Raw genomic sequence first — 23,728 nt, forward strand, 5'->3', positions numbered from 1 at the left:
TTAAAAAAAAAAGAAAACATTTTGCCGGGTCACATTTATATTAAAATTATTCTCAATCACATCAAACTTGCAGCTAAAAGGACACACACCCAAGTGTTAACAGTTCAAATGTATTTAATCATAACAAAAATCAAACATGAACAGTGCATATTTTACAGCAGTTCCTGAGTTTTTACACAAATTATGATCACAAAAAAAGTTTGAAAGAACAACTGTCACTGTACCTATATAATTAACATGTCAAACATCCTATTGTCTTATTTATAATAAGGTACTGGGGAAAAACATTTGATCATTTCTGTACGATACTGAGGCGAAACTGGACAATATCTGTCCAATATCTACAACCAAAAAAGTAGTAACAGAGTGGTATACATAAGCTGTGTCCAAATTTGTAGGCTGGGTCCTTTTAAAGGTTCCTCCTCCCTCATTTATCCTCCGTGGACCTATCAACAGGCCTAACATGATGGTTGTTTTAAGATTAAATACAAAAACACTTTGGGTGCCTCCATGTTTAAATAGAGCAGCATTGAAGCGCAGAGCAATGTAGGCCACGAAACTATGGAGGACCATACACGCATACTATTTATTCTCGTGACGTTCATGAGCCGTTAGCGTGACGTGACCGCCTACAAGAACTGCGAGATCTCGCAAGAGTCGAGGCGGGACATTACGAGAACTACGCCTCAGAAGCAAATCACTCTTGAATGGAAACCCCTACACGTGAAAACTGTACTTTAGCGAAATAGAAATATCGCTTTTATTTTTATGTTGGTTTTGCACAATAACAAGCCTCGATCACTATCAGCAAAAAAAAATCCATCACCGTTGCCGCCATGTTTCTTAACCTCTAAAGGCCGAAGCAGTGAATCAGCCCCGCCCACTAACTTTGACGGGCGAGTTTGACAGATAAAATAAATTCATGAAATGCTGCAACACAGGAACATGAAATACAGAATTATATTTATATATGTAGGTAATATAATGAATGACAAACTTATTCAATTATTGGGTTTATTTAATTCCATATTTAATTAATAAATTGACTTCTGTCTAGCAGAAATTTGCGTGAAAATAGATTGTTACCGCTCGAACTTGACCACCAGTGCCATTGTTGCATGTTAGCCTCGTCGAATACTTCTTCCTAGGCTCAGATGCAATTTCCTTCTTCGCTAGCTCTGACGCATGGGAACAAATCTGGTATAAATATTTTGAATATAAACAGATAAATCGGGGGGACGATCACAAGGACACCTGCCGCCGCCTTTAAGATCCAAATTAGGAGGATGACGTGGATGTCGACATCTGTAGGAACTGTAGACATTCATATCTTACAGTATGTCCCAATATACAACTAATTAGGTACACTCAGAGGTGGGCACTTCTGCTGTCTCTCCGTTGTCCCCGTCGTTGACTGATTCCCACGTCTTCGGCAAGATTTTTATGACGTGAAGCCTTGGAAAAAATACACTGAGAAGGACCGTCTGTACTTAGCCGGTCTTAGATCGCCGGACGGAAAAACCTGCTTCAGTTGGTGCTATTTATTGGTGCTATCTATTTTTTTTCGAGTCGTAAAAAGAGCCAAAGTCAACAAGACCTACGAAAGAGACGGAAGTGCCCATCTCTCAGTGCAGTAACACAAGCTAGTGAGAACATGTTGAATGCGCTCATTCATGACTAACACTCTCAGCATCCATCTTAAGATGTTTATTATTGTGGTTGGAAATATTGTGGTCATCCCAAGGCACACCTGTGCAGTAATCATGGTGTCTAATCAACATCTTTACACAGTGCCAAAGTGTTAGCCCCCTTGAACTTTTTGACCTTTTGCCGTATTCCAGACTTCAAATATAACGATATAAATAGGATTTTTGTCGTTGTCAAAAATCAACAAGTGGGATACTTGTTAAGTGGATTGAAATTAGATACAGTATTTTGAACTTCTTTTTTAACAAATAACTGACAAATAGGGAATGCCAAGTTATTCATCCCCTTTTCTCTCAGCGCAGCTACAACTGAGTCTAGAAGCTCCCTGATATTTTTTATTTCAATGCTGAACTAAATGACTGATGATTATAAATACAGTCCACCTGTGTGTAGTCCAGTCTCAGTATAAATTCACCTGCTCTGTGATGGTCTCAGAGGACTGTTAAAAGAATATTGGGGAGCAAACAGCATCACGAAGACCAAGGAACACACTAGGCAGGTCCTGGATCCTTGATATAGTTGAGAAGTATGAAGCAGGATTAGGATGTAAGAGGATTTAACCACGGTTTGATCAATTATGCTGAAATGGACAGAGCGTCATCACAATATTGCAAGCATACCCCTTGAAACTGATCAGAGATGCAGCCAACAGGCCCATGATTCCTCTGGATGAACTGCAGAGATCCACAGTTGAGATGGAGGAAACTATCAGTCTCACACTGCACAAATCTGGCCTTTGTAGAAGAATCGCAAGAATAATGCAATTTCTCAAAGAAAACCATTAAAAAAACACACACAAATGGAAGAAGGTGCTCTGATGATCAGATGAGACCTGATTTTTTGGGGGGGCTATAAATGCAAAACATTATGTTTGGTGTGAAAGCAACACTGCATATCATCCTGAAAACAATATCCCCCACTGTCAAATAATGGGGATGGCCGCATCATGGTCTGGGACTGCTTTTCTTCAGCAGGGACGGACGGGGAAGACAGAGTTAATGGGAAGATGGATGGAGCCAAATACAGGGCAGTTTTAGAGGAAAACCTGTTGGGAGTCTGCAAAAGCCTTGAGACTGGGATGCATTTCACCTTCCGACAAAACAAATCAAAGACAAATCCACAATGGATGGTTCAAAACTAAACGTATCCTGGTGTTAGAATGGCCCAAGTCAAAGTCCAGACCTGAATCCAATTGAGAATTTGTGGAAAAATCTGAAAACTGCAGTTCACAAACGCTCTCCATCTAATCCACATGAGCTGGAGTTGTTTTGTAAGGAAGAATGGGCAAACATGTCAGTCTCTAGATGTACAAATTCTGCAAAACTATCCCCCCCAAAAAGAGTAGCCGTTTTTCCATTTTTAGTTGTAAAAAATAAATAAAAAATGTAGGGACCAGGGAAAGGTGATGATGGCGGCCGATGCCATTTTACGATCAGGAACTAGATATTAGAATAGAGAATTGCCATAAATGTCATGAACTTTTAAGGGAAAAATATATTGGGATACATAAGACTTTCTTTCAAATTATCTGTCAGTTGTTGAGGGAAAATTTTATGCCAGAGTTGGTTGGTCTGACAAAAAGTGATATCCAACATCCTTAAATTTAAATAAGCTTTGTTCCACTTTATGACTGTGTCCCACTTTTAGTGTTGATTCTTCACAAAACAATTTGACCCGTTCCCCCTTTAACCTAGCTGAATTCCTCATTTGGAAGGAGCGGCCCCTGTCTCGAGCAAATGAGCCATTCTTGGGTGGAAAAAAAAAACTCAGCGTAGGCGTGGTATGATGTATATTAGCCATATTATGATGTCACATTTGGTCAGAATTCAGAACAGCTGGCTCACCGTCATATTTTGAGTTAGGCAGCTAAGAGAAAGATTGACTTTAGTGTTTAATTTCACCCACCTTTCACTTTAAGAGGAATGAAAGTCTCAGTAAAGTTCCCCTCATCATCAGCCAACTTGCAGATGTACTCGGCCGTATCTGCGGGGATGGCGTTGAAGATCAGAATGTTGGCTGGCTCTATGAACGCCGCCCTGCTCTTCAAGATGCCTTTTGAGAGGAAAAAAAAAAGGTGGGGGGGGGGCACACTTCACAATGGCTGATTGAAACACGATTTGTCAGGTGACTAACTGAATTCAAAGCAGGCTTCTCTTAATAGCGTCATTCATTCTCATCATCTTGCTGTGTCAATTTACCAACTATCTTCCCTTCGGAGTAAACAATGCTGCTGATGTTGTTGTGAATCTTCTTCCACTCAATCCTTGGGTTGTTGCTGGAGTTGAACTCCATTAAGCAGGTCAGCTTGACGGCTGCGCAGGGAGGGAGGGGCGCAATGCAAATTAAGAGGGAAAGAAAAGCTAGTTAGGTGGTTGCGGCAACTTACCATCAAACTCATTCGCCCACACGATATTGTCCGTGGTTCGGGGCGCTACTGCAAGCGGCGTTAGGATGTGGAAGGGGGAAGAAAAAATAAAAACACGCTTAGCAGTTTGAAGACTTCAGAAGCTCGGCAACTTGCCTTAAAAACAGTAGATTATCATGATACACGCACACAACAAGCTCTTTGCGAGAAAAAGTATAGAATACTTCCAATTTCTATCCAAGATTAAAGCTTCAAAATGATACGAACAACGCACATTAAAGTCTGTGGTTGCACTAAAGACCCAATGCCTCCTAATGCAAAAAATACGAATAATGAGCAGAATAACACCCTGCGCATTACCCATGGTTGTTGCGCTTCCTTAAGCAACCAAGCCTACGTTTGTGGAGTTTGACATCACTTCTCAGGCATTTTGGGGATTCAAGAGTACTAATAATAAGATTTATTGTCCAGCTATTTCAATACTACTAACAAGATTCTAGGGGACTGGAGGCAGACCATTACCAATTTGTGGGAAACTAAATTGTGGAGATTTGGTGGTGGGGGGTGGGGGGATTGACAGCGACAATACAGAAGCCTACATCTAGAATTGTCCCACTTTTAGGCTCATTACATTCTTCAGGTGCGCTACTGTTGTGCCCAGTTCCGTATTATACATTCATAAAGCCCCCCACACACTGCCATTATTCACAGTAGTAGTGAAGCTGCACGGACGGTCTACTTAGTACTTACACAGAACGGCACACGCAAGACAAAGTGTTGCCGCACAAAAAGCAGATGTTGTCCCTCTGATTTTCGCCATCACGGCCGCCATATCAACAACAGTAATGTTAATCGCAACGTCCTCTTAACGACCGCGAATTAAACCCGGAACTACTAACGTGGACTCCAAAGCATTAAAGACTTCATACATCGTCTATGAGTAACGTGACCCACACGGAATACAACTCGTAACCGTGTGTGCTGCGAACCTTGAAGGCGAAGGGACCATGCCGCTCTGCGATGGTGGCGTGCTCTACTTTACGAGTGTCCTTAAAGGCGTCACGCATATATGTACTGTATGGATCGAGCGCTTTACCATGGCTGTGCGCACACAACACGAAGTCAGTCGCACAATCGCCATCTTGCAGGGTCTTGTCGTTCGCGGCTGCATACACGCTCGCCACCTCGCAGTGGATACGAAAAAGATTGGGGGACTCAGAAAGAGAGAAAAGAGAGGAAGACGTTTCCATAGCTACAGGGTGAATATGGTTAAGCCCTGCGCGTTGTCTTGCAGGTTTCAAAACACATGCTTGTAGCCAGTAGGAGAAAGTGAGGTTTCACACGGATTTTTCAAAATGGTTAAAAAAAAAAAAATCCCCAACAAAATTTGCAGATTTAATGACGTAAAGTTATTATTTTAAAACACATTATGTGGCATCGAAAATTACACTCAACCCTCAAGTCAGGCAGGGCGGAGCTAATTAAACTGTTTGAAGAAGTTTTAATTTTTTCATTTAACTTCACATTTTCTATACATTATATAATATTAATATATTGAGTTATAAATAAACAATAACTTCATATATTGGCATGATACATTTTTAAACATTACGTAGAAAAGGTAACAAATCTAAAAATAAAACACACAAGATACATAAAAACTTAAAATGAAGAAAGAAAACAATGGAAAAATTACACAAATTAAAAAAATAAAATTAAAAACAAAAAGAAAAAAAAGGAAGAGGCCGAAGTGCAGTACTACATGTCATGGTTGTGGTTAGTATTTGGGTTTTGGTCCGTTTTTAACTCTTTGACTGCCAGACGTTTTCAGAAAAGGGATGCTGTCAGTGCCAGCCGATTTAAGCATTTTGACTGATCTTTCAAGGTCCACAGAAAATGTTCTGTTTAGACTATGGAAACACACGTACTACCAAAAGATTGGACTTTCATCTTTCATCAGAAAAAAAAAGTTTGTTTCTACCTTATTCCGTTCTTTAGTAATCAACAATAGAAAATGGTTAGTTTGACCCAATTTCGTCTGTTTTGGACCAAAATACGGAGAAATCAAGCTTTTAGTGAAACGATATTATTTCATGCATTCTAGTGAATTTTACACTTCTTTTTGTCCATGAATGATGCCACAAACACCTAAATAGTGCTTTACTTCTATAAAACACTACCACCAAGAATGAAAAAGTGTTTTTTGATAGCAAAATACGTTTATTTACATTCAACAGTGTAACAATTTGACAACAATTTGGCAAACTATTTACAAATGTGTGCAACTGTGGTGCTATTTACAAATATGTGGATGTTTCAACGACAGTTTTTCTTTTTGTAACACTCTCCTGCGTGCAAGGAGACGCAACAGCATTTGCACAACAGATTGCCTCTTCGCGTGCTCCACTTTCTTGCAGGCCGTTTTTTTCCGGGGAATAGCAAGTATATACTGCAGTGTGTGTTGCCATCAAGTCTAATATCAGGATCATGCTACGGTTTCGTTACGTCTCGCTTCCTCGTGTCCTTCAGTTGCTACACCGGGTTGTAAGAGATGTTCTGATCCATTTTATCCACTCCATTCATGGTGGCATCGTAGTCCAGAAACAGTGTCTTCTCCGTGATCAGACTGTACCCGCTCCTCCGATGAATATGCATTGGACTCGGGGTACTCTTCATTGTCCGATCGAATGTCCGGTCGGTTATTGTGCGCGTTTTGCGGCCTTAGCAGCGGTAGCCGCGCTAGCCGCGCTTAGCCGGTGAGGCTTACTACGTGATCATAACAGTCGCGTCAAGGCTTCCAACTTTGGCGTCAAGCTCGGAGTCATCATCATCATCATCATCATCAATCTGCATTGGTCGATGCCAACTCTCCATCGCCCGATCGAATGTCCGATTGTGTAGAAGTACCCGGTCGGTTATTGTGCGCGTTTTGCGGCCTTAGCAGCGCTAGCCGCGCTTAGCCAGTGAGGCTTACTACGTGATCATAACAGTCGCGTCAAGGCTTCCAACTTTGGCGTCAAGCTCGGAGTCATCATCATCGTCGACATCAATGCGCTTTTTAGTATTGATTGATGCTTTCCGTCTTTGAAAAAAATGCTCAAGCGTGAGCTGCTTGCAACCGGTTGCTTGGTAAGCCATTGTGGCTTCATCAGCCATTGTCTCCTCAACACTCTAGCTCCGCCTCACGTCTTCTACTGACGCCCACGGTGGGCGGCCCATCCAACCTTGTGCAAAGAGAGTCATCGCTGCCCTCTAGGGGCCAAAACGAGTCTTTTACTAATCAGATCTGCCTGATACTTTCAGCACAGCTGCCCAAGGCTTTCCTGCACCCGTTTCCCAAAAAAAACAAAAAAAAACATAGGGGACGTCTTTTAACGTCCTCGGCGCCCTTCCCTAGGTTTATGCTAAACGTTTTATAACATTTATGGCAGTCAAAGAGTTAATTTCCGTTCAATGAAGTGTTCAAAAAAATACTGTAATCGTAATGAAAGAAAGCTCTTTGAAAATCCATGTGGGTGGAGTCAAATGTTTAGGTCCACCTGATGTTGCGGCACACCTCAAACTGTGCTCTGCAGCCAGGGCTTACTCGTACAGAGACCATTTTTTCGGGGAGCGGTGGGGGGCATTTGTGCAATGTTTTTTTGTGTTTTATTGTAGAAATTATCCCCTCGGTGAGCCATGCTGGAAAGTGTCTATCAGCTGGCCTGGGAATGCCTTGCGATGTCCCTGGAAGAACTGGAAATTAAAGTTGCAGCTAAAATGACACAAGTCTTCCAAGTGTGAACAGTTCAAATGTATTTTAATCATAACAAAAATCAAACGAACAGTGGGCATTTCACAACAGTTCCTGAGTTTTTACACAAATCATGAACACAAAAAAAGATTGAAACAGCACTGGACAGTAACTACTGTACTGTAAAATTACCCTTTTGAACAGCGTATTGCCTTATTTACAATAAGGTACTAGGGAGGAAAATATTTTGAGCATTTATGTACAATATTGAGGCAGAAGTGGACAATATGTCCAATATCTACAACCCAAAAAGTAGTAACACACAGAAGGTCACTTATACACAAACCGCACTCTAAATGTCATACATTGCCACCTTTTAATAGTATGTAAATACTAAATTTTAAGCAAAGTGAGATATATAGTATTCAAATCCACTGGGTAACTTGGACATGTAATGTTATCAATTGTAACTACTGTATGCTCAAGGCAGATAAATTGTGCCTCATGTTTTCTGATATCCTCATTTTCAGTCTGCTTGCTTTATTGCCTGTACAACTACGGTATGCACAATTACCGTTGAATTCTTGGCCACTTGGAAAAACAAGACAATAACACAATGTTTTTCTCACATGAGCACGGACAAAACACAAGGACTTCTGCAAAACAAGTTCAGAGTATAAAAAAAAACGTTAGAAAAGAGAATGTGTTCCAAAACGTTTGCTGCGATGGAACGTTGCTCCAACACATCCCACACCACCATCATTTAGCTAAATGTCACAGCTTGGAAGTGAATGAATGACTTTACTGTCTAGTAGAAATATGTTGGAAATAAAAAAATAAACTCTACAAGTGACATGTGGACAATGAAAGTAATACTGGAGAGTTCCATAATATAAAATCTGTCAACGCTATAAAAACATGAACTAGTGCCACAAAACCTATTGAACATTACTTTGGCAAGTTGGTTTGATTTTGATGTGCATCAGAGAGTAGTGTGCCATGTTACAGCTTAAACTTAAACCACCAGCGCCATTCTTGTTCTTCCTGAGCTCAGATGATGAAAGATGACTTGTGGCGGAAATGTCCCTGAGGGGGAAAAAACACCTTTAGCCTTCCAGGAGACATTCCAGGAGTGTTCCTCCCTTTATCACAATTTCAAACAGTTCTCAACTGCTTTCATTTGTCAAAATAATCAACAATGACTACCGTCATTTTAAAACCTTGCCTGAAATCGGCCTGTTTACGTCAGTCACAATCCTTCAGATTTGCTCACAGACTATAGACAAACGTTTATATGTAAGCAATTGAAAAGTAACGTTTTAAACTCGAGAATATGCCAAATGTTGTACCTCATCTGCATCGCCATAGTCGACAGCATCGGCCTGCGCCGGCCAACTGAATCTGTAGTAAAAGACAACACAATGAATGTGTATCTTGTCACGTGAATAGATTGGCATTAAAAACTCACTCGTTTTCATTTTGGCCTTTTTTGGAGGAGAAGGTGCGGGAAACGCAATGCCAAATGCAGCCAATCACAAAGATGACTGCGATCACGCCGCCGACAGACTTGAGAACAATGTCGAGGATGTCAACATCATCTATAGAAAAAGGGACAGACGTTCTCATCTTAAAATATGTCCCAATATAGAATGAAGTCATTCGGTACACTAGCACAATCTGAGATTGTGTTCAATGCGCTCATTTATGACTGACGCTGTCAGCAACCATTTTAAGAGGTTTGTTATTGTGGTTGTAGTTTTGTGGAGATAGTGGGCATATTGTGGAACAACCTAAGGCACACCTGTGCAGTAATCATGTTGTGTAATCAGCATCTTGAGTTGCTACACCTGTGAGACAGATTTGTGAACAATAAAATTGAGAGAAATATTTTAGGTTCAGCTCATTACAAATGTCAGCAACAGCAAAAGTTTTGCGCAAAATTTTGGGCCTCTTGGACCATTGTATACCATCCACACAGACTTTGCCAAACCACTTATGACCTTTACACAGTCTGTTAGCACCCTCTCTTGGTGGGAATTTGACAAAGCAGTCATTGAGATTTTTCCTTTTATTATTATTTTTTTTAGGGCAGCACTTCTCTATTATTTTGTTACACACCCTCCCCGAAAAAGAAGAAAATACTTCCAATACCCGACTCTGCCTTGACTACAATTATCATTTGTCTATAAAATTGTTGCATGTACATCTCTGCAGACTCCTTGGACACACTCTAACAATGAGAGTAACACTGCCCCTTACTGTACTGGATGTGCAATTACAATGTATTCTAGTATGACCCCAAAAAAAGATCCCTGATGTCACCATACAGATTTTTTGTGACTTTTTTTCTGTTGTAATATTGAAGAAATACTATATGACAAAATATTTTAAAACAGTAAAAATTTTGCCTGTAATTCATATTTTTATTGTTGTAACCATTAAAGGATAAAAAAAAAAGATATATATATTTTTTTATTAATCATTATCTGAATTTCATTTTGACAAATATTGCATCAGTCTAAAAAAATTAATAAATAATCCCTATTAGTCAGGCGCTAGTAATTACCAGAGCTGTTAATTCAGGGCAACTGTAGCGTGAACCTCACAATGGTCCCGGTTTAATAAATATGTTAAGCACTGTGTAATAATTAATACACATTTGTTCGTTAGGTAATGTGTCATCATACATTCTGTATGACCCTTGGAGGACTTCATAAAAACCAAAATAGAACTTGCATTAAAAGGTCGGTGCAGGTGTACCCAATGAAGTGTCCAGTAAGTATAGCTGACAAATATTTTTGTCATCATGTGTGTGTGACAAATTACCAGAAGAAATATAATATTGGTACACATAGTTGAAAGTGCAATTATGAGTGTACTTAGTTGAATGACGTATTCCAATTTAGAAATTATATTCATCATCTCCATAGTGTCTGATTCTGCTCAATCCCATCACATTCTATGCTGTCCAACATTTTCTTCGCAGTTGTCAAAAGTGCACACGCAATCACACGTCACTCACAGACTTCCATCCACTGGGAGGGACACTGGGCGTGGCCGGCGTCATTCTTGGCCTGGCAGTAGTACTCCCCTGCGTCCTCCTTCCGCACCCTGCGGAATTTCTGAGGGGAAATGTCAAGTCAGTCAAGTGACGCTCGGCTGCACAGTCAACACAATGTAAAAACGTTTTGCATCTGGCATTTACATCCCACATAAAAATAGACAAGTTTCTTATACGAGCTGTTACTTTTGTTGATGTGCTGAATGGACGAAAGTATTTGGGGCATGTGGGATTTACAGAGGAGGACTGTCAAGTAGAGGTGATCACATATGTGGAAGTCACAAGCAAGTCCCGAGTTGGGGAAAATTGGTTCAAATGAGACGTAAGTCAAGTCACAACAAATATTCCAGTAATAGTGAAAGAAGAATGACTCGAGTCCCCCATTCATCTAGCATTCATCTGTCCAAAGCGGTGTCATACCAGGCTTCCGGTGTCGGTGTTAATGATGTATGTGGCATTGATAAACTTGGGGGTGTTCTTGGGGTCCTGGGGAAGCTCCTCGTTGTTTTGGAACCAGCGGTAGACGGGTGCCGGGAAGCCCTCGTTCTCCAGACACCGGAGCTCGGTCGACGTGCCCACCGTGACCGCCTCGGGCACGCTGCATCGGGGCACCACGGGTTTCACTGTGCACAACGTACATGTTCCGTATTGATTTGTCTCAAAGACAGACTTGTTATGAACACTTTCATAATGTTTAGAAACAATAGCAGCCACCAATGTACTTTAGGTAGCATGAAGGCGACTGAAATGAACCTGAACCCGAAATTAATGGCGAAATCTTGGCTATGTTTGGGATTGCGCTAGCAGATGTAGCCCCTTTTTTTTTTTCTTCGATTTACTGTACAGTACTTCCAAAAATTAAGTTGATGCAGCGAAAACAGTGGGTGAGGATGATAAATCCGGTGGATGTTGTAAATCGTACAAAGAACATCACAAGACTGCTCATTGGCAGAGTAGCCACTTGGGCTGGAAAGGACTGAGAACTAAACTTCCATCATTAATTGTGGAAGGCATTTTCTCATTCTTAGGAGATAAAATGCTTCAATGGGTTGTCGTTAAGAAATTTAGCAATACATAGTGGCGAGTCTGTTAGTAGACAACCGTTCAAAGAGCACGTCTGTGCCATGAATACAAGCAACGGAAAAGTCATTACTTATCCAGTCTCTCAAATCTCAATTGTCACCACGTCTGTTTTTTAAATGTACAAACTTTAAACTACAACCATCATTAGGTATCCGTTTCTAGCATTCTACATCTTTTTACAGGTCTGACACTCATTCAAATGACAGCAGTAGACAAGAAGGCTAACCATTCATCCATGCATATTGCAAACCGTTTATTCCTCACAAGCGTCACCATAGAACCCAAAATAACTTAATGCTACGTGACCAAAGTTATGATTATGAATTTTGACGTCTTACTTAAAACGCAACAGTCTTAAACTCATTTGCTCCCAAAAACATATAAACACGTTCTATTTTAAATATTGCCATGGTCCCAAAAACGTATTTATACAGTTTTTTTCAAAATGTTTTTATGCTACAGCATACAGAAGGCTTTGATGCAGATTGTGACCTGAGGAGATCGCTTAAAGCAATGGTAGTTAGTACAAAAAACGTCCAGCAGGTGGCAGCAGAGTATAAGAGATCAACCAGGCCCATGTTGCAACAAGCTCTTTGCACCAGTGTTTTCAACAGGTTTGTGAATAATGATGAAACTTAGCTACATTCTAATGGTAATTGCTGCAAAACGGAAACAAATATTTTTTTCCCCTCATGAAAGAAGAGACTCTTATCTTTCTTTTGGTAGGTTTTATAGCAATAGAAAACAATATTCTGTGGGCCTTGCAAAATCAGTCAAAAATCCGTAAAACAGCCAGGAGCGAAGGGGGTTGCTTCAGAGAAAATAGCTGGGAGTGAACGTGTAAACCTCGACAAGATTCATTCTAATAATATTCTATTATAATAGCCACATTATGATGTCACAATTTCGGCAAAATTCTGAAGAACTGGCTGTCTCACAGTCATAATTTGGGGGAATAGGCAGCAAGCAAAAGTTTTACTTAGTTGTTTTAATTTCACACACCTCTGACTGCAAGACTAATGAGAATTTCATCAAAGTCCCTCTGATCGTCGATGGCGGCCACCTCGCAGCGGTACTCGGCCGTATCTGCGCGGGTGGCGTTGAAGATCAGAATGTTGGCCGGCTCTCTGAGCTGCGCCCTTTTCTCCAAGTCGCCTTTTGAGGAGCGAGAGAGTGAGAGCGAGAGAGAGAGAAAAACACTTTACAATGGCTGATTGAAACACACAGCACGACTCGGGTCAGGTCACGAACGGAATTTAAAGCAGAGTTCTCTCAGTGCCATTTATTCTCCTCAGCTTGCCGTGTTAATTTACCTGCTATCTTCCTTTGGAAGTAAACATAGCTCGGGATGCCGTTCCTAATCTTCTTCCACTCAATCCTCGGGTTGTTGGTGGATATGGACTCTATTAAGCAGGTCAGCTCGACGGCTGCGGAGCGGGAAGGGGGAGACAAAGTTGAATGCAAATTAGGATAGAAAGAAAAACGACTTTGGCTAAAATAGGATGTGGCAACTTGCATTCAAACTCGTTTGCCCACACGATCTTGTCTGTGGTTCGGAGGATTACTGCAAGCGATGATGGGACGTGGCCTGTGCAAAGACACAAGAATAAAAAAACAAACACTTAATGCTGAGTCACCCTGATGGAGTTTTCATTAGCAGACATTAGCAGCTGGGCAACTCGCCTTATAAACAGAGGATTATCATGATAAACACACACACACAAGCTCTCAACGGCGAAAAGTATTAAACGCTTCCCATTTCTATCCAAGAAGATTAAGCCAAAACCGAGCGAGGGTACGCACAACATCGAATCCACCACGTCTATCGCTTCCATTTATGGTGGTTAATTGGATAATAATGCGACTGCCGTTGGGTCACGAGAGGGGAAGCTCCGAATGTTCAATTGCCGCTCATAAAAACATAACGATACGGGACCGGGCCATAAATATTCCGGCGGTGACGGCCTTTTATTGTTCTGGCTTTTCTCCAAACGCAGGCGGAGGTTAGAGTGCTGACTTTGAGATTTTACGGGTACATTCATTTGTCAATTTATTAGGTATGGACACAGAGGCCCTCGGCGGCACAATTGAGGAGCTATATCAAAATGTGGTCACCTTATTTAGCCCCGGGAGAGGAGAAAAGCTGTAGAAATAGTTTAGTATGATGCAATTACATAAACATACACCCTAGCCTTACACTGGGCCGGTGTGCCTGATGTTGTATTGAATTGGCAGGACAAAATAACCGATCCGCATGTCGGGAATGGAACATGATGCCTCAAACAAGTACTCGAGAAAACAAATGCATCATTTGGACAATCCTCGCTCTTTCGCTATTCATGTAAGTTCCCGAGTGTGGTCTACACTTTATTAGCTGACAATTTCGCTGTGCGCTGGAAAGCCGCAGAAAGCATAACGTGCAGCTTGTTAATAGTTAATAGGAAGAAAGCTAGAAGACCACAAGCCTGATGTTGCAACATGTCATGAGAACACTCCAGACCAGAGCATTATCTTAACCATGATGTGTTGTCGCGTCGACAGGCGCACTCGCTCGACAAACTGAAGCATCGCTGCTAAATAATACATTTATGTCAGCTGTTGTTTCTACACCCTGAACTATAATCATGTCAGTTTTCCGTGCAGGTAAAGGGCTTCACGTTTTAAATGTATGCAGTTTGTGAGCAATAAACAAAAAGTGTGGGCGCCGCAAAAAAAAAAAGCAGAAGCGCAAATTACTTAACCGTGCTTAAATGTGCTGCATATTTAATCATCATTCTTGTTTGGCCCGGGGCACACAGAGCATACAGTAACTCTGAAGGTTTTAGCAGTCCTTGCTTGAGTGGACTCCTCAAAGCAATCTGTGTTATTTAAGTAAATGCCAATTTATTTTCAAATGCTTCAATGTCAAGGAGGAGGAGGCAAAAGTGAATCCACAAACTAGGTTCATTTGCATAAAATATAGAAATAGTGCACCATTAAGGACTGTATTATTGCTACATCTGCTAACTTTATTCTCATATTACAATTTGTTCTTGTAAAATGCAAGAATGTATAGAATATAAGAAGAAAGTTGTGATGAAACAGTCACAGTGTTACAAGTACCGGTATATATGACAGAAATTGCATAGTAAATAATACTATGTATTTGTATGTACTAGTACAACAATTACTGAACTGTATTTACAAAACAAAAAATGTAGCCATGGTCTGTACAATAAGCAAAATCATCATCATCATCGTTGTCCATAACCAAACAAAAAATTAAACGTTGCTTTCTAAATAGTTCCACTTGTCTCGGAAAATTATTAATTTTATGTTGCATTAATTGTGAAAAAAATACTTTAAAAACATATATCTTTTAATGTCAAAATTCTCATAGTTTTTTTGAGTATTTCTCCTTTAAACTTTTAAAATAATTTTTTTTACTATTGTAAAAATGTATTCACATTAAATAATGACTTGTCTATTTATTTTTGAAAAATTATTTTCTCAAGCATTGTTTGCATCATTGTTGGCAGAAATATTTGTGAAAAATAAATGACAACTAATGTCACAACAGTATTTTATTTATTTATTTTTGCAAAATTGGGATTTTTTAAAAACTAAAACATACCACTTTATCATCTTTCTTTGTTTTTAAATATTTCAACTTTTGGGTTGCTAAAGTGTTTTCCCATGAATAATGCAAGAGTATTCATAAAATATGAGAATTAATTTGCACCATTCTTTTTATTACGACTAAAGTCTCGTAAAATTAGGATGTGTTTAGTGAAAAAAGTTGCTAAAAAAATCTTGTAAATTTACAAATTTTTACGTCACAATAGTTTGACTTTTTTTAAATTTTTTATTTCACATTTAATCTGACCTATTTTTAATGTCATTGTTATTCGGAAATGTACATGGAGATGCTTTTGGATGAGTAGGAAGCGGGAATTAATAGAACCACCAAATGAATGGAGGGTCATTTAAAAATGTGCTGTGGTGATGTTTTCACCATCCACTGGGCCTGTGCTGATGATTCTCATGTAGTTAATCGTAGGGTACACGTGGGACTTTACAACCCCCCCAGCTAGGTCATGAAGGAATCCACACTCCCACTGGGGGTCGGATAAAAGACAGCAAAATGGAGGCTGAAATTAAGACAAATAAAAGCCTCGCACACCACAAGACATCCCCCCTCTCCTTGTTCCCCTGCAGCTTTCTGACTAATTTAGAGGTCTTTATTCAAAGCAGCCCGCTACCACACGACATCACTCCCCTCGCCTCTATGCAGGACGCCGCCAACATGCTCAAACACACACAGACACGCGCGCGCGCACAGTACACACACACGGTGGCCTGTGGGAGTGCTGAAAACACGACTCCTGCCCGAGCATCAAGTCGTATCAGCGCGCCGCCGTGCACAGATGAGACGTGACTCCCAGGTCTCGGCTTCTGTCTTCCGTCTCTGACTTTTCCCACCCTGAACACGGTGGCGGGGGTCGTTTGAGAGCTATTTTTACTTCCAGCTGTGCCTGGACATCCTGAGAGACACAAGGCGAGCATGTCCAGCAAACAATCCCCACGCAACTTGTGGATTATCCGTTAACAGCTTTTGTCCACGGCGGACAGGCCAGAGGTGTAGCATTATGGCTTAGCAGTAAAGCGGCTATAAAGACATGAGAGGTTGTTGTCCCCCGCACCCCCCCGCACCCACCATACTCCCCCCAACCGCCGCAACCCCCACCCCTGGGAGGCACTTTGGCATAGATGAGAAGAAAAGCATGACATTTATGGATTCCGTGCTTTCATAACACTGTGTATTGTGTTATTCTGTACATAGGAACTACGTTCATTCGATTACATCAACAAAAGACGCTTGACGATGCCAGAGAAGCTAATAAGTCACATCTGGTGAGAGCCTGTGAAAGAGTAAATGAAATTATTAATACAGTGGAACCTTGGAGTTTGAACGTCTCGGAACTCGTACAATTCGGACTTTAATCAAAAAATCTGAGTAAAAAATGCCTCGGAGTTTGAACTCATTTTCGGGGTTCGAACATCCAAGCAAAGCAAGCTAAGCCGAACATACCTTGAAAACGGGTAGCCGGGTAAAACCGAGCGAAGCCGAGCAATGCCAAATGCTCACGTTGCGGTAGTTGAGACGATGCACTGCTCATTTCCAGTCAGATCGCGAATACTCTTGGATGTGCTCCATACTCGCAAGTGCATTTGGATTTTTCCACGACAATTTTCTTCGCCACGAGCCCAAAGAAAGACAACAGTGCCAGTGGCAGCAAAGAAAAACATACAGTGCTACGAACCACAGTGGAATTAGGAAGATTATCGCGCCGTTGTAACTACCGTGACTACTTTTGTAAACACTAGCACGAGGACCCCCTTAGCTGTTTAACAACGTGCCTGGAGTCTAACAATATGCCCAATGTAAAATACACAAACTCAGCACTGAACTAAAGCTAGCATTAACATAGCATTTATCATCCACTGATGCCATCATGCCACAACAAAAAAAGGTAAGGTATTTTTTATTGTTTAAATACTGTACAGGGTATAAATGTAAAAAACATAAATAGAAATTTAAATTGGAATTTTCTGTTTTTGGAGCTTGGGAACGGATTAAATGCATTTACATTATTTCCTATGAGGATTTTTTTTTTTTCGAAGGTTGAACAATTCGGACTTTGAACACTTCGCAGGAACCAATTTTGTTCAAACTCCGAGGTACCACTGTAAATGATCGGAAAGTAATTCTTCTACTTCACAAGTAAGACGTAATGAAGTATGAGAGTTATAATATTCAGTTGTAATATTACGAGAATAAAGTTGTAACGTTATTTACAAAAAATGGAAGTCTAGTATTACAAGAAGGAAGTCGTAGTGTTACAAGAATGAAAGTTGTAATATTAGAGGGAAAAAATTATAATGTCATGAATGGAAGTCGAAATATTATTAAGAGAATTAAGCCCGGATGTTACAAGAATAAAGTCGTAATGATATAAGACTCAAAGATGAAATGTTACAAGAATTACAGTCGTAATATTATGAGAATTAAAGTGGTAATGAAAGTAATACTGTAATGAAAGTCGTCATATAATAATGTTGTTATGTGACGACCATTAAAGTCGTAATGTGATAGCAACGAAAGTAGACTTTACAAAGATCGGATTGGTTGGATCAGATGGTCAGATTTCAGCTGTATTGAGATAATTTGCAAATCGATCTGCAAAATAAAACATAGCAAACAAATCACTCATTCACTCCAGGGATTTTCTGTGCTGCCATTGTTAATATAATCCAAAATTCCACAGCATATACAGTTGGATTTTTAAATACTTTCAGGATTTTTGTGGGGGTCATGATTTTTTGCCCCATTTTTTGTGCATTGAATGTTTGTCAGGATTTTTGGGAGAATTTTTAGGGTTTATTATTGTTTCCTAATGCCTTTCAATGAGCGTTAACGATATGGTAATTTTGTCAATTAGTAGGTCGGGCTGGTCCCAATCCCCTGAAAGTAGTGGGGGTTGACTGTACAGTACATACGTTTTTTTAAATAAATATATGAATCCATCTTCTGGCTGGATCGCTGATATTTTTTTTAACTTGCTGATCAGCTCCAAAATCCTGATAGTGTCAAGTCTAAATGAAAGAATCAAGTTGCAATACTGCAAGAAGAATAAATGTGCATATATTATAAGAATAACGTTGTAATAGTTTTAAATTACGTTACGAAAAGTCACAATGTACCGAGAATGAAAGTGAAAAAGACATTCACTAAGAGCTTCTCCCACCACATTGAAAATATTTTAAAGAAATGATTGACAATTTTTCCTCCTAGTTCATCAAGAAGATGTAGTCGAATGCCTGTCCCCAATCCAGTGCATGTAAAATGTTTTCGGTGCTTTATTGAGGTTGTCACCCTAAGCAAAATTCAGGCCGTGGGAAACAAGACGACAATGTAACATTAAATGATAATGGGGGCTGAGAATAAAAGCACTCATTCCACAATGGTGCCTCTGTGACACAATGCGGGTCAGCGTGAAGACAATATTGGGGAGTGACGACAATAATCCCTGTATGTCTTAATCCGTGTTCCTCCAGTGACTCGTCATACGAAGCTCATTCTGCTGCGAGGAGATAGTCACGTCCCACAATCCTCCATACGCGCCAAAATATGAACATAGCTATAAAAAGCCACTTTCCCAGACATTCCAGTGCAGCTTCGGCAAACATGCTGCGAGCGACTGGACCGTTGGGATCCAGTATGTGAAAACAACCAGTGAGCCTGTTGTGCTACGTTCTTGAGGGGGATGAGAAAGGAAGTGTTACTCAGCCGCTTTTGATTCAGTCAAGTATTCGACAATGTTGCAATACTCACTGTTGAAACAATGAAGTCATTCTTAAGGTGTAAATAACTCTTGTTACCCGCAAGGGGGGCGACTTCATAATTAAGAAAACGGGATTGATCCCGAGAGGATATTTTGCATCGATATTCTGCCAACCATAACCGTATTTCACCACACAATGGTGGAATCGATATAGTAGATGAAAGTATACAATGCAAACTTTGTCCTCATTCGGATTGCTATTTAAAAAAAACAAAAAACGCTAGCACTTGGTTTATTAAAGCAAAGTACCAGTAATTTTGATCTGCACACATACACATACTTAAACATTGTCAAACCTCCACTTGTAGTTTTTTTGTTATCCGGTGTTACTACTCCACTTAACTAACAAATGGAAGAGAAAAAAAGTCAATCTGCTCCACCACGATTGGTACACGGGTGCATCATTTCTAGTACACGTCTCCTGGCAATATGGTGACAGAAAGTAGACTCGACTGGACTTTAGACCAGGTGAAACCAGGTCTAAGGTGTGGTGCAGGTTGGGGTAACGTAATTTGAGTGGATTTGATCCAGACGCAGGCTGATATATGTGTTGGATGTTATTGTATTTCATTTACAAATATGGCATCAGCGTGAATTGCATCACACAGCTGCACGGTCTCGGGGTGGAGGGCAGTGGAAGTGCCCACTTTGCAGCAGCAAATTTGACACCATCCACAAGTGGAGATTTTCTTCAAGTTCCTTATAAACATATTTTTGCGTGCGCTGATCCCCTGCATGGATTCGAGATGTCCTGCGCTAAATTGAAAGGGAATGAGCGGAGCCGCTTCCATTGGGAAATAAGTCAATGAAAAAAATACCATTATTTTAATCAGTACATTACACATAATGTGATAAAAAAAATTACTAGTATTGCATTAAAACTCTTCCACATAAAATGTATGAAAAAAAAATCACATTAGTACAGTAAATGTAATTTAGTAAATGTGGCACATAACTATCCACCGCTGCCAAGCGCCACACAGTGCGTTGGAACAACTTATCTGCATAAATCACAGGCTAAAACTACTGGGAAGGGTGCGACGGGGGGGAGTCATCGGCAGCATCACCAGTCGTCTGATAAATGAAACTCTACCTGTCAGCGCGTTGATTCACACTTGGGTCAGGAGTTCAAGCCTTACGGATGCAATCTAGCGTTTATAGACGCCAGCCAACACACCCGTCGGCTTCCAGTCAGCAAGGTGACTGTGCACACAGCAGCACACACACAGACACACACACGGCATTAGCGACGGCACATCATCCCAACACCCGCCGCATCCATCAGCCCGACTGCTCGTTCTTTGCGGGGTTGATGACACGTCACCACCCGCCCCTGTGAGTGATTCGTCTCGGCGTCATTAGTCACCTGATGGCGACGGCAAAATATTCGCGTGTATAAAGACAAACATGCGAACAGTAGACGTTAATTTAGGAATGTGTATGCATGACTACTTTAATGCAGAAAGTCATCATACTGCCAGAATGACCAAATAAACACAAATGTTGGTAGCAAAACACTAATAACACTTTTAAGCAAAAAAAAAAATCATCAGTGCAACTCGAGTGCCACGTCGGCCCATACTAACCAAATGTATGACAAGAATGTCGTTTTAGATGTGGACAAAATATGTGCATACGTCCTCGTAACATATTTCATTTTTCATAAATTCACAAATTTGTACTCGTTCGTGGCATAATGGATAAGGTGGTCACCCCGAAAGTGTGGGTCACAGATTTGAATCATTTTTGTTTTTACTACAATTTCTTGACAACAGCCTATATTCTCTGAGGGTTATGGACCGGTTAGGGTTTGGCTGGTAATGCCGATAGCAGCCTATCTTCGGTGGCAAAACAAAAGGAAAATTCCATGAAAAGACACAGAAGGGGTTGAAGGTCGGCAGTAACCACGCCCAGTGCATGACTCGTCCGGCAATTGACCAATCAGAGCCGTTTGCTGGAAAATATCGCTACCAGGAGATTTGCAGGCCACGGCAAAAATATCCACTCCCTATCTGTATAAACGTGTAAAGGACAACGGTTTTATTTGATAAATTTGCTACAATCTCAAACTTTTTATTTTCAAATCTCCTTTTGAGCTAACGTTTTACTTGGACAGCGTATGGAAAAGGTTAACAAACGGCTGATTGAACAGTAAATGCACCGCACATATACATTGCGTATATACATAAGTAAAAATGAAAAATATTAATATATTATGAACTAAACAGTTTAAAGATACTTACCCCGGTTAAAAGTCAAGTTAAATTGTAATTTTTTTTTTTAAATCACACATAACCTGTATGGGGATCATTGCTGAATGTTAAGGTGCGTGACTTATGGCATTATTTTTGTTATAAGTTCTACTCTTTAGGTTTAAGATGTTTGAAGTCAAAAAGGTATTAAAAAGAAACTTCAAACCACCAGTTAGCATCATTTCAACCGATGCTACAACATATATCGGTATTCCATTCCCCATTTAGTACAGCTTTTTGCGAGGGCTCATTGGATTCCTCAAGTGCACATTCATATCACCAACCAATTCTGTGTTACAATCGAACAAAAGCAGCTCGTCTCAGCGTTCCCCGCAAATACACATAAAGCGCCCTCTCTCTCTCTCCCTCACACACACACACACACACAGCCATTATTTACAGTAGTAGTGAAGTGAAGCAGCATGGACGGTCTACTTACACATGATGGAGCACACAAGACAAAGTGACGCCGCACACAAAGCAGATGTTGTCCTGCTTTTCGCCATCACGACCGACATGGCAGCTGACCAATAAACACGTCACGTTTAATATTAACAACACTACTCAAAACAACACCGCGATCTTAATTAGCAGCTGTCTATCGCGAACAAAATCTCGTCGAGGAGTAAAAAGCTGAACTACTAACGAGGACTCCAAAGCGTTACAGAGTTGGTAACATGACAAGCTACGTCATTGTCCTATTTGACCAAACGTAGTACAAACACACGCCGTCTCGCGTGCCTTTCGTTTTCATTCAACCTGTTTACGTCGAGCTAACGCAGCACCAGCTGCTTCGAGCGTTAGCCGAGGGAAATCCAGCTGCCGCGGCAGTGATGATAAAGATGTTCTCTCGTCTACGAGCGTCCGTAAAGGCGACACACGCATATGGACCGCATCGTAGAAGTCTTACCGAGGCTCGTGCACAGCACACAACACGCTATCAGTCGCACAATCGCCATCTTGCAGCGTCTCATTTGTCGTTCGCGGCTGCACACACGCTCGCCACCTCGCAGAAGGTACGAGGGGGATGGAGGGGGACACGGAAAGAAAGAGAGAAAGAGAGAGAGCGACAGAGAGAGCGACAGAGGGCTGGTGGATGTTGCCATCGACCTGTTTCCATAGCTACAGTGAGATTTGCTAAAACCCCGCGTGAAGTTTCGCAGGCTCCAAACACCTGCTGAAGTTATTAGATATGTTGTCACAAGCAGTAACATTCTCACATGATTAGCATTGTGACAAGTGGCAGACTTATTTATATTTCCTAAATAAATAGATGAATAAATTATAAACATAAAATGAACACTTCAAAGGCATCTTATCATAATTGGGAAAATGAAATTAGATGACTAAAGTACATGTTCTATACATGATTTACTGCCCACGTTGTTCTTACAAATTTTTATGTCGAGTTTTTAGGGCAAGCAATGCAGTTAAAAACGCGGTCATTTTGATGGGTCAACTTGGAGGACTCGGAATTTTCGGCAGTACGAGCTTATTGGTATGCATTTTTAACCAAAACTCGTCATCCAATTGGAGAATGGCTTCATCGAGTATCGGATGAAAAAAAAGGTAGAAGAGATACAGTATGTTGAGAAATAATCCGGTTAAGACCTTTTCACACTGCACTTAGTTGGGTGTAGTTTGCCATCGCATTTGTGGTGAGGGGCAGAGACAACAGCGTTGTGGCACGGTGTGGCAAGAGGACATTTGATGCAAGGGTGAGCGGCGCCTTGAATAAAAACATTTGCAGTGTAATTTAAAAATGATAAATAAAAAAAAATTAAGCCTGTAAGCTCACGATGAGGGCAAAGTTTGGGATGCATTCACGTACAAGGGCACAGGGGCGGAAGATGGACAGGAAATGCATGTTCATCACTTTTGACGTTCTTGAAGACCACAGCATTTATAACGATGGATAAACGATAACAATTCACTTGTTTCAATTTGATGCCAATCCCATCAAAAGTGGAAATGATCTTGCACCTTTAAATGAAAACAAAACTGTACTTGCCTGAATTTGGGTTTGTTGGATTCTTAATTGTATTCCACATGTGCAATTTAGATTGCATTGAAATTACAGTTATTGTATATCTGATTTTGACACGCAATCATGCTTATTTAAATGAGTTTATAATTGTCGAT

The 23,728-nt window shown here is 40.6% G+C and overlaps 2 protein-coding genes across 6 annotated transcripts; both read right to left on the minus strand.

Annotated features, from left to right (window-relative positions):
• Positions 1–96: 96 nt before the first annotated feature.
• On the minus strand, positions 97–5,337 carry LOC147171414 (junctional adhesion molecule 3B-like). Of its 4 annotated transcripts, none has more exons than XM_086081594.1 (6): positions 5,169–5,337; positions 4,094–4,138; positions 3,906–4,019; positions 3,613–3,759; positions 1,255–1,314; positions 97–1,178 (listed from the first exon to the last, which is right to left on the minus strand). In XM_086081594.1, the coding sequence occupies exons 1-6, from the start codon at positions 5,320–5,322 to the stop codon at positions 1,054–1,056; spliced, it is 645 nt and encodes a 214-aa protein (XP_085937720.1). In that variant the 5' UTR covers positions 5,323–5,337; the 3' UTR covers positions 97–1,053. The 4 variants fall into 4 exon arrangements, with proteins under 4 accessions (XP_085937720.1, XP_085937719.1, XP_085937722.1 ...); XM_086081593.1 differs by having other exon boundaries at positions 4,094–4,141; XM_086081596.1 differs by lacking the exon at positions 5,169–5,337 and adding an exon at positions 4,823–5,051.
• Positions 5,338–7,854: 2,517 nt separating this feature from the next.
• Positions 7,855–22,655, minus strand: LOC147171415 (junctional adhesion molecule 3B-like). 2 transcript variants are annotated; one of them, XM_086081546.1, is made up of 9 exons: positions 22,497–22,655; positions 13,466–13,537; positions 13,263–13,376; positions 12,952–13,104; positions 11,287–11,489; positions 10,828–10,927; positions 9,274–9,403; positions 9,155–9,206; positions 7,855–8,891 (listed from the first exon to the last, which is right to left on the minus strand). In XM_086081546.1, the coding sequence occupies exons 1-9, from the start codon at positions 22,558–22,560 to the stop codon at positions 8,856–8,858; spliced, it is 924 nt and encodes a 307-aa protein (XP_085937672.1). In that variant the 5' UTR covers positions 22,561–22,655; the 3' UTR covers positions 7,855–8,855. The 2 variants fall into 2 exon arrangements, with proteins under 2 accessions (XP_085937672.1, XP_085937673.1); XM_086081547.1 differs by lacking the exon at positions 22,497–22,655 and adding an exon at positions 22,026–22,421.
• Between the last annotated feature and the right edge of the window lie 1,073 nt (positions 22,656–23,728).

The sequence above is a fragment of the Leptonotus elevatus genome, chromosome 7 (assembly GCF_054856555.1).
Source record: "Leptonotus elevatus isolate MCC_2025b chromosome 7, RoL_Lele_1.0, whole genome shotgun sequence".
Taxonomy (NCBI): Eukaryota; Metazoa; Chordata; class Actinopteri; order Syngnathiformes; family Syngnathidae; genus Leptonotus; species Leptonotus elevatus.

Bases quoted from the DNA above. Each gene is read 5' to 3' on its own strand.
- LOC147171414 (XM_086081593.1), bottom strand. From the start codon at position 5,322: ATGGAAACGTCTTCCTCTCTTTTCTCTCTTTCTGAGTCCCCCAATCTT. The intron at 4,020-4,093 runs GTAAGTTGCCGC...CTCCCTGCGCAG, and splicing joins GTGGGCGAATGAGTTTGATG to CCGTCAAGCTGACCTGCTTA. The intron at 1,179-1,254 runs GTGTCCTTGTGA...CCCATGCGTCAG, and splicing joins GATCTTAAAGGCGGCGGCAG to AGCTAGCGAAGAAGGAAATT.
- LOC147171415 (XM_086081547.1), bottom strand. From the start codon at position 22,104: ATGTCGGTCGTGATGGCGAAAAGCAGGACAACATCTGCTTTGTGTGCG. The intron at 13,377-13,465 runs GCAAGTTGCCAC...CCCGCTCCGCAG, and splicing joins GTGGGCAAACGAGTTTGAAT to CCGTCGAGCTGACCTGCTTA. The intron at 9,207-9,273 runs GTGAGTTTTTAA...CTTTTACTACAG, and splicing joins AAAGGCCAAAATGAAAACGA to ATTCAGTTGGCCGGCGCAGG.